The sequence below is a fragment of the Ranitomeya variabilis genome, chromosome 3 (assembly GCF_051348905.1).
Source record: "Ranitomeya variabilis isolate aRanVar5 chromosome 3, aRanVar5.hap1, whole genome shotgun sequence".
NCBI classification, from domain to species: domain Eukaryota; kingdom Metazoa; phylum Chordata; class Amphibia; order Anura; family Dendrobatidae; genus Ranitomeya; species Ranitomeya variabilis.
The window spans coordinates 245,071,782-245,083,085 of NC_135234.1; the positions used below are offsets into that span (position 1 = coordinate 245,071,782).

The 11,304-nt window shown below is 45.5% G+C and overlaps 1 protein-coding gene across 1 annotated transcript in view; it reads right to left on the minus strand.

The window, feature by feature from the left end:
- The window catches only part of LMOD1 (leiomodin 1), a 46,396-nt gene extending 35,752 nt beyond the window's left edge, over positions 1–10,644 (minus strand). The window contains exon 1 of the mRNA XM_077295323.1: positions 10,182–10,644. Coding sequence (XP_077151438.1) covers positions 10,182–10,415 — 234 coding nt within the window. The 5' untranslated portion in view covers positions 10,416–10,644. The remainder of the gene's footprint in view (positions 1–10,181) is intronic.
- Between the last annotated feature and the right edge of the window lie 660 nt (positions 10,645–11,304).

The following is an 11,304-nucleotide window of genomic DNA, read 5'->3' on the forward strand; positions in this document are numbered from 1 at the left end:
GGCAATTTCTACATTTCTGTTTTTTTTTTCAGTCAAGATAGGGTGCAGAGTGTTCATTAATGTGAAAATAATAAACTTTTTTAAATTTACCAAATGGCTGCAATGAAACAAAGAGTGAAAAATTTAAAGGGGTCTGAATGCTTTCCGTACCCACTGTATAATCTGCTCCTGAATTCATTGCCTGCAATAGAGGTCAAAATGAACAAATTCTCCTATCTACAGCATTTGAAGCTGTGGCTCATTGGTAGAGCTGCAGCTTGCAAACATGGAGATATGAGTTTGTGTCCTGGGGAGACCAAACACAGAAGGGAGAAGCAATGAATATATAATGTAATTTAGTCACTGAAAAGAGAGATGAGGGCCCCCCAAGGAGGAGCTACAGAGCAATGAAGACTTCAAGAGAGGTGAATATAGAAGCCGGGAAAAAAGCTCTGACCTGACAGGATGCCCGCGGGACAGTCCTGTTGAATCTGGGACAGTTGGGAGCTATGGCTACTTTGAATGTCCATCGTGTGTATATATTTACAGTACTGAACAAAAATTTTAGGCAGCTGTTGATTTTTGCTGGCAGAGGATTTTGTTGATGCGGTTATGAAACTGTCCATTGGGTATATCTATACAGTATATATACATATACTGTATGTGTGTATGTACAGTATAGTGCAACAGTTTTGGGTAGGTATCAAAAAAATGCTGCACAGTAAGGCTATGTGCACACGTTCAGGAAAGTGTGCAGAATTTTCCTGAACAAAACCGGACTTTTTCTGCAGGAAATCCGCATGCGTTTTTATCGTGTTTTTATCACGTTTTTTGTGCATTTTCTTTTGCGGATTTTACGTGTTTTTTCCGGAGCTTCCCAATGCAATAAATAGTGTCAAAAACGCGAAAAAGCCGCAAAATTAATGAACATGCTTGCTTTTTTTACCGTGATGCGTTTTTTTTTGCCGAAAAAATGCAGCAGGTGCACAAAAATTGCGGAATGCATTAAAAATGATGGGATGCTTATGTATGCTTTTCTTAGCGTTTTTTTCCGTGGAAAACGGCCGAAAAAAACGTGAAAAATCCTGAACGTGTGCACATAGCCTAAGAATGCTTTAAAATGCTTTTGTTATCAATTAACAAAACGCAAAGTGAGTGATCAAAAGAGAACGCTAAATCAAATCAATATTTGTTGTTATCACCCTTTGCCTTCAAAACAGCATCAAAGCATCAATTAGTCTAGGTACACATGCACACAGTTTGGAGGATCTTGGCAGGGAAGATGTTCCAGACATCTTGGAGAAAGAACGGCAGATCTCCTGTGGTTGTAGGCTTGTTCAAATCCTTAGAATCAGAACTTTGTGGAATCAATACCAACACTTCCAGGATTCCTTGCTCATTATACTCAAAATAGTTCTTAATGATATGACTGTATGTTTGTGTTTTTTTCCTGCTGTATAGTTAATTTCGAGTCAATCAGAGGCCTCCCTGATAGTATTTCATGATGGTTAAGTATTGACCTGAATTTCTCAGTATTGAGGACACTATTAATCATGACCAAATTACCAACTCTATTTGCTGAAATGCAGGCCCAAACTTGCAAGGAACTTCCACTATGCTTCTGTTTTACTGATGACACTCATTATTCTTCCATCTATCCCGCACCCCCTGAAGATGGCTGGACCATCATTGTAAATACACACCTGAACTTTGTATCTCCCCCACCTCATTGTAGATTGTAAGCTCTCACGAGCAGGGGCGTCTTATTTTACTTTAATTATTGTATTGTTAACGTTGTTACTTATGACTGTTGTGTTTGAAACGGTAAAGCGCTGCAGAATATGTTGGCGCTATATAAATAAAGATTATTATTATTATTATTGTACTCGTCTCTAGGCCTTCCATGTACAAACTGCCTTTTGTTAAAGACAGATAACGTGGTGGCCAATTTTCTGCAGCACAGTTCTTATATTTTCATAAATGATTGGGCTGCTTGGCTTTGTTTCCATGTTGAAGGCATGAAGAGCAGATATACAGTGGGTATTCAGACCCCTTTACATTTTTCACTCTTTGTTTCATTGCAGCCATTTGGTAAATTCAAAAAAGTACATTTTTTTCTCATTAATGTACGCTCGGCACCCCATCTTGACTGAAAAAAACACAGAAATGTAGTAATTTTTGCAAATTTATTAAAAAAGAAAAACTGAAATATCAGATGGTCATAAGTATTCAGACCCTTTGCTCACACACTTATATTTAAGTCACATGCTGCCCATTTCCTTGTGATCCTCCTTGAGATGGTTCTGCAGCGCCCCAGAGTCCTGGTCGTTGCAGTACTGTGGCTCCGCCACTCTGGGGAGCTGCGGTGCGTCCGATGGCACTGAAGGAGTTCATCTGATCAGGTATCACAGACACCAATACATTTCACAGCTGGGCCTCCGGGGGGAGCTAAGGGTGCTATTCATTAGGCCACTCCCCACCATAGTGGGTAAACTGGGGGTCAGGCAGGAAGTTAGATCAGAAAGCTGACTGGATTGGACGAAGCAACACCCGGTGGCAGAGGGTGTTGTGGAGGAAGAGACAGTAGGGTCTCTGTCAGGGGTGGGATCCTGACAGAGGCTTGGCATTGAAAAGAACGTAACGGGTCCGCGCCAGCTCCGGGAAGCGGCGGGACCCAAGAAAGGATTAGAAGCGAGATAGATTGTGCTGAGTGAGAAACGGGATCACGCAAAGGAGAAATACCAGTAGGAGTCGTGCTGTAAGACCGAAGCAACATCCTACTGAGGCGCACTACCGGTGGCCGGAACGCCGAGGGAGTAGAATAACATTCAGCTTCAAGCAATACTCCAAACAGCGGCAGGGCAGTCAGTCTCAGGCGGGCTGTCTAACTCAAATCACCTATGAAGTCTTGGGAGGCAATTGCGGGAGAGGGGCGTCTCTAGGGTCCCGGAAGAACTCCAGGCCTACCCGACAAACGGGTGCTGTTCCTACCCGAACCTCAGGGAGGGACGGAGGATTAGCAGAACATCATCTAGTCGAGTTGTGAGGGAACATCAGAAACAGACACAACAGTTGTGGGGTACTTTCCGTAAGCACAGCAGGGAAGGACTACAACACATAGCGCTAGGGGGAAGGCACAGATTTCCTCCTGTGAAGAGAACTCTGGAAGTGTCATTGGACCGGCCGGACTTGCGTAGCCTGGTGAGCCGTATTCTGGATTGAGGACTCAGAGATCTTCAGTAAAGAGGTAAAGAGACTGCAACCTGGTGTCCTCGATATTTACCGCGACCTGCACCTCACAACTGCACCGTTACAACACCACTTATTGCACCGGACGTCCCCCACTGACAGACAGGGCCACGGACCGGGTCTAGCCACCGTGACAACCCCAGGACTGAGACCCAGAGGCCCGGCTCCGGGTATCCCTCGGCCCTGCGGCGGTGTGGGGGCGCTCCAAACTTGGCGTCACGAACAGGATCTACTTAAGCCTGAAGAATCGGGTCATGTGTGCCTTGGAACTGTGATTTATTGTGCTTTGACTGTGCTTTATTACGAAGACTGTGTTGCGCCATTTACCGCCAAAAGTTCCCGCCAAAAACCGCCGCCATTGCTACGCCAGAGAAGCAGGAGGGCGTGCCATAGGAGGAGACTACCAAAGTGGCGCCAGAAACGGTGATCGCCCCCTGCGCCTCTTGTTACAAAGCGATGACCTGCCTCAAAGCAGAGAACCGCCCCCTGACTTGCAATGGCGGGAACGAGGTGAAGGAGGACCCCGACCTTGGAGAAATGGCAGAGTCAGATGCATGCATTGCCGCCGAATGCCGGACAGCGACGATGAACAGCAGGTGCCCGAACAACGGCGAGGTGATCCCGGTTTGTCCTCACCCATCAGAAGAGGACTCGCGTCCACCGCCGGTGAGGGACCTGGACTCCTTGCAGAACCCAGTGGAGGAGCCGAGCCTGCCTATCCTAGTCACGGAATCATGGAGGGCGGAGTTACGTCAAGAGATGACTCCGGAGGAGCCGCGGTCCGGGCTGCAGCCGATTCCAGTGTCCTTGTCAACGGACCTGAGCGACATCGGTGGAATCACATCAGGCGCAGGTATGGACGACATCCCTACTCCCCTGGCCGATTCTGCTCTCCCGACCGATCCGGCTCCCCTGATCGATCCCACTCCCGTGACCGCTCCCCACCCCGGCAATGATCGTTCCTTCTTGGTGGAGCGGGTTATCCTCACCTCCAACGCGATGGGGAAGCTAGTGCCGCCGCTACCAACCAAGGTGGGAGAACCCATAGGTGTGGGCCTAGACGGGGTGATCCTTCGGTGGGACACCCCCTGGACAGGGCCGGATGGGACCCGGGAGGATGGCCTCACCCTTGCGGTACTTACCTGGGAGCAGTATAAGCAATGTCTGATCCAACACTGGAAAGATCGGGACGAGACCGAACCACCTGACACGCAACGTAAGAAGTCTGCTCCCGGCAGGAAAGACGTGGTAAAGCGGGGAACTGTACTGGCCTACCACCCGAAGAGGGGATGGGGCTCCATACAGGAACCGGGGCTACCAACTGATGTCTTTGTCACCAGCTATAATGTGAAGACCCCCTGCTGCAGTCGAAATGGTGATCCGTTACAAAGAGGGGATCAGGTGACTTACACCCGCCATCGGAGTGCACAAGGATGGTGTGCCCGGAACGTTCGACGGTGTGAGCCTGAGAGAGCGCCCCCTGTTGTCCCGATCATGACTGATCCCGATTTGCCGGACCTCGTCCCCATCACCACGGTATGTCTTGTAGCGGCTACCGAGCTCGCAAGCAGGATTAGCCTTCAAATCCAGGCACCGGCTGATCTGATGGCATCTGAGAGACCAACTACCAGTACGGGTGCCACGTTGGCTGGGGGACAAAGACCGCCTCCAGCTTTAGAAGAATAAACCTCGATACCCTGAATCTGTAAATAGTTACTGTTCCACTACTTTGTTGCTATACCCGTAAAGGGTTAACTCTTAAAGGGATCCCTTTGTTTACCCGGGATCCCTATTGTTTTTGGTTATTTTTCTATTTTTCTATGTTCTTCAAAAACTGCTGAAATCATGAACAGTGCATGATCCGAACTTCTTGTAAATAGTTGCACCTTTTTAAAGGCGCTCCCTACTGGTTTTACTTAAAGACTCTTTGCGAAGATACCGCATTGGAACCTTTGCTGAGTATGGACTGGTAGCTTGGGAAGACACGCTACCTCACAGAGACTTGGTCCCCTCTTAAAGGGGATGTTCATTTATCGCATTTCAATAGTAAAATTGCTTAAGATAAATAGCAATAATGTCAATGAGAGAAAAGTGATGATAATGTTTGTACAAGAGAGTTATATGTGTTTGATTAGTTAAATGTGAAGGAATACTGATGATGTGCTCTGAGAAGTAAAAGGTGAAAGATAGAAGAAGGATGCAGTGGGCCCGTAGAAATAGATGTGGTGTCCAGCATGCAAGAAAGGAAGAAAGATAATGAGAAGGCTTAATGTTCGATAGACAATGTTTAGATAATGCTGATAGAAAGTTAGGATAGAAGGTAAACCCTGAGTCCTGATAGGAGTCATGTAGGGATGACTCGGTGCTCTTAAACTGAAAGTAATGTTATGTTCTATACTGTGTATAGTAGTTGAAAAGGCAGTAGGCCCTGGCTGAACGGGGCGGTCCTGTAAAAGAAAGGAGAGGCAGTAGGTCTGGTGCCGATAGGACAGGCGGTCCTGCAGAATTAAAGAAGGAGAATGAGAAAGTTAAAGTGCCTTATAATGTGATTATAGGAAGGTCTTTAGTGGATTTAGAGTGTGAGTCCTTAAAGGCAATGTTAAATTATTGTTCAACAATTTTACACTTAAGTAGCATGCCCGGTTGGGTAACAGGAGTTATTTATAGCCTGTAATTTATAATGTTAACCATGTTTGTAACGTTCAAGTGTCCTCACCTCCCATAAAGGGAAGCTCTGTTCAAATATGCTTATTGTTATTGCACTCAACAAAATTGTATGTCTTTTTGCTAACTTGTATTGTTGTTTTCTTCCCAGTCCCGGAGTACTGTGTTTAACCAGGGGGGAGTGCAGCGCCCCAGAGTCCTGGTCGTTGCAGTACTGTGGCTCCGCCACTCTGGGGAGCTGCGGTGCGTCCGATGGCACTGAAGGAGTTCATCTGATCAGGTATCACAGACACCAATACATTTCACAGCTGGGCCTCCGGGGGGAGCTAAGGGTGCTATTCATTAGGCCACTCCCCACCATAGTGGGTAAACTGGGGGTCAGGCAGGAAGTTAGATCAGAAAGCTGACTGGATTGGACGAAGCAACACCCGGTGGCAGAGGGTGTTGTGGAGGAAGAGACAGTAGGGTCTCTGTCAGGGGTGGGATCCTGACAGAGGCTTGGCATTGAAAAGAACGTAATGGGTCCGCGCCAGCTCCGGGAAGCGGCAGGACCCAAGAAAGGATTAGAAGCGAGATAGATTGTGCTGAGTGAGAAACGGGATCACGCAAAGGAGAAATACCAGTAGGAGTCGTGCTGTAAGACCGAAGCAACATCCTACTGAGGCGCACTACCGGTGGCCGGAACGCCGAGGGAGTAGAATAACATTCAGCTTCAAGCAATACTCCAAACAGCGGCAGGGCAGTCAGTCTCAGGCGGGCTGTCTAACTCAAATCACCTATGAAGTCTTGGGAGGCAATTGCGGGAGAGGGGCGTCTCTAGGGTCCCGGAAGAACTCCAGGCCTACCCGACAAACGGGTGCCGTTCCTACCCGAACCTCAGGGAGGGACGGAGGATTAGCAGAACATCATCTAGTCGAGTTGTGAGGGAACATCAGAAACAGACACAACAGTTGTGGGGTACTTTCCGTAAGCACAGCAGGGAAGGACTACAACACATAGCGCTAGGGGGAAGGCACAGATTTCCTCCTGTGAAGAGAACTCTGGAAGTGTCATTGGACCGGCCGGACTTGCGTAGCCTGGTGAGCCGTATTCTGGATTGAGGACTCAGAGATCTTCAGTAAAGAGGTAAAGAGACTGCAACCTGGTGTCCTCGTTATTTACCGCGACCTGCACCTCACAACTGCACCGTTACAACACCACTTATTGCACCGGACGTCCCCCACTGACAGACAGGGCCACGGACCGGGTCTAGCCACCGTGACAACCCCAGGACTGAGACCCAGAGGCCCGGCTCCGGGTACCCCTCGGCCCTGCGGCGGTGTGGGGGCGCTCCAGTTCTACTCCTTAATTGGAGTCCAGCTGTGTTTAATTAACCCCTTCATGATCTTGGGATTTTCCGTTTTTCCGTGTTCGTTTTTTCGCTCCCCCTCCTTCCCAGAGCCATAACTTTTTTATTTTTCCGTCAATATGGCCATGTGAGGGCTTATTTTTTGCGAAACAAGTTGTACTTTTGAACGACATCATTGGTTTTAGCATCTCGTGTACTAGAAAACGGGGAAAAAATTCCAAGTGCGGTGAAATTGCAAAAAAAGTGCAATCCCACACTTGTTTTTTGTTTGTCTTTTTTGCTAGGTTCACTAAATGCTAAAACTGCCACTATGATTCTCCAGGTCATTACGAGTTCAAAGACACCTAACATGACTAGGTTATTTTTTATCAAAGTGGTGAAAAAAAATTCCAAACTTTGCTAAAAAAAAAATTAAAATTGCGCCATATTCCGGGGTCGGTTGAGGGCTTATTTTTTGCGTGCCGAGCTGGCGTTTTTAATGATACCATTTCGGTGCAGATATAATCTTTTGATCGCCCATTATTGCATTTTAATGCAATGTCGCCGCTACCAAAAAAACGTAATTCTGGCGTTTTGAATTTTTTTCTCGCTACGCTATTTAGCGATCAGGTTAATGCTTTTTTTTATTGATAGATTGGACAAACTGTGCCATCTTCTGGGGCCTTCAAGCCTCAGTCACCTCCATGTGTCATGTATACACACGTGGTCAAAATTGTTGGTACCCCTCGTTTAATGACACAAAAACCCACAATGGTCACAGAAATAACTTGAATCTGACAAAAGTAATAATAAATAAAAAATCTCTGAAAATGAACAAATGAAAGTCAGACATTGCTTTCAGCCATGCTTCCACCAAAATTAAAAAAAAAACAAAACTCATGAAATAGACCTGGACAGAAATGATGGTACCCCTGAAAATAATGTGACAAAAGGGACATGATAAATCAAGGTGTGTCCACTAACTAGCATCACAGGTATCTACAATCTTGGAATCAGTGAGTTGGCCTGTATATAGGGCTACAGATACTGACTGTGCTGTTTGGTGACATGGTGTGTATCACACTCAACATGGACAAGAGGAAGCGAAGGAAAGAGTTGTCTCAGGACTCAGATAAGAAAGAAAATTATAGACAAACATGTTAAAGGTAAAAGTTATAAGACCATCTCCTAGCAGCTTAATGTTCTTGTGAATACAGTTGCACATATTATTCAGAAATGTAAGATCCATGGGACTGTAGCCAACCTCCCTGGACGTGGCCGCAGGAGGAAAATTGATGACAAATCAAAGAGACGGAGGAGGCTTTGTTCTGTTCTGGGGCTGCTTTGCTGCATCTGGCACAGGGTGTCTAGAATCTGTGCAGGGTACAATGAAATATCAAGACTATCAAGGGATTCAAGAGAGAAATGTTATGCCCAGTGTTAGAAAGCTTGGTCTCAGTCGCAGGTCATGGGTCTTGCAACGGGATAATGACCCAAAACACACAGCTAAAAACACCCAAGAATGGCTAAGAGGAAAACGTAGGACTATTCTGAAGTGGCCTTCTATGAGCCCTGACCTAAATCCTATTGAGTTTCATTGGAAAGAGCTGAAACATGTCGTCTGAAAAAGGCAACCTTCAAACACAAGACAACTGGAGCAGTTTGCTCTTCAGGAGTGGGCCAAAATACCTGACGAGAGGTGCAGAAGTCTCATTGACAGTTACAGGAATTGTTTGATTGCCTCAAAAGGTTGTGCAACAAAATATTAAGGGGTACCATCATTTCTGTCCAGGCCTATTTCATGAGTTTTATTTTTTTTCTTTCTGTGGAAGCATTGTTGAATAGCAATGTGTGACTTTCATTTGTTCAGTTTCATAGATTTTTTTATTTATTATTACTTTTGTCAGATTTAAGTTATTTTTGTGACCATTGTGGATTTTTCTGTAATTAAACGAGGGGTACCAACAATTTTGACCACGTGTGTATGTTCTATCTATGTTTTCATGGATCAAACTCACACCCATTCAGGCTTGGACTGGCCCATAGGGTCCCCTGGTGGGCCCCTGTGCAGATCTGGGCTTCCAACCCCAATTAGTACTTCTTATAATTCACTTGATTAACTCTGTACAGAAAAAAGCAGCATATCATCACTCAATAACCAAACTAACCAGTTTATTATTTTATTGAAGCATAGGTAATTTAGTGAATGAGGGAAGTGTACTATTTGTATGCTGGTGAAAAGTCCCTCCCCCCCCCCCCAAAGTCAATGTCACTGGTGGGCCCTTGACACCCAAGTCCGACACTGCACCCATTGTAGTCTATCTGCATATTCAGATCAATTTTTGATCTAATTTGTAAATCAATCTTACCCGTTTGAGTGAAAGATTGATTAAAAAAACAAATGGCACTCTGATGCCGTGTATTGTCCAATTTTAACTCTTTAGTGGGTAGGAGAAGTTTGGAGTTTTTTTTCTTGCGTATGAGAAAAACAGGTGCCACACTGCTGGAAAAAAATGGACACATGAACAAAAATGGATGAAATTCAAAATCAACACAATGATGAAAAATGCTTTTTTTTTCTTTTTATCATACATGAATAATAATAAAAAAAAACTCACAAAACCTGAAGACTGAGGCATTACTGACACAAATGAAAAGGATGCTACAGATTTAGTGGAGCATAATACATCATGTACCACAATACGGCTTACACAAGAACGGCACTATACAAGAAGCACTTTTTACTTAGTTTGGTAATCTTGTCAACTGGTCACACATAGATGAACATGAAAACTGCGCCATATTCTAAAAATGTCCTAAGTCATTTATGAGTTATGGTGAGAGATTGATAAATAGCTCGTTAACTTTGAGATATTTTATTTTTCAAGCAAACACAGCCATTTATGAGGTTGATCTGTGTCACGTCTACAGTCTATGTAAACCATTATGTGTAAAATATTACCTCAGATGCTGCTTGTGCCTGTGCCAGTCTCCTGCTCTCCCTCTCCGCCTCCCTTTGACTTGATGCTCTCTCGGTCTGGTCCCTTCGAAGACCTGCAGATACCCCAGCGTCAGGGTCTCCGGCATCCAGCTCCTTCTGCAGCTGCTCCATCTCCTCCGGGGACAAGGTGGACAACAAGTTGTCTATGTCTGGGTCTTCGCTTACCTGCCGCCTGTACCTGGCCACCCTGGACATGATGGCTGATTATTATAGTTAGAGCACAAGGTTGAGATGGAAAAAGAACAATAAAGAGTAGTTATTGTCCACGGATAAATGACCCTGTGCTCCTTAAAAACTTTTTCAGCACAAAATGAAGCCAAAGGAATTGTATGGAGACCAGGTGAATGAAATCCCTCTGCAGTTCTAGAGCCAGGAGCCCCTCAGGTGCCTGCTCTCCACCAGTGGATACTGTGCTGCTCTAGTCACTGTCTTCTGCCTCTCCTCCTGAACTCCCCCTCCTCCTCTCCCTCCCAAGGGCGCAGATTCAAGACATTCTTGTGAATGTTCCACTCATGCCCAAATTTAGTGAGAGGATACATCGCTTTTTATGGAAATCACTGAGGGCTTGGAGTCAATAAACTTAACATGTCACTTGGTCAGGGATCCCTGTACCTATGGCGGATGTGCATACACATAATGGGCTATATAGTCCATTATTGAGTAACTTCTGTTTGGATATATTGATCCATGGTTAGTTACAGCGAAGGTATACACAATGCGCACATATTAATACTGAGGAGCAATGCTACCATGCAGACCATGCACATAAAGCAGATACAACTACTGTACCTTAGTGAAAGGTGGCAATGGGATATTCCCTGTGATGAACATTTGTATGTAAGATACTGATTAATTAAGAAATCCTTATTTGGTAAAGAAAATATCTCTGTTTACAGTCCGCTTGCTGTGGAATTAACTGCAGCTCCACAAGTTATTACTACACATGCCAGGAATGTGAGTGTAGGACCACAGAGAACAGAACAGTGCACATGCCCTATGCCACCTGCACTGGTGCCATGGGAAACATCGCCGAGCTTACGTGGGCATAAACCAGAGTGTATGTGTTCTATCTGCAAAACAGCAA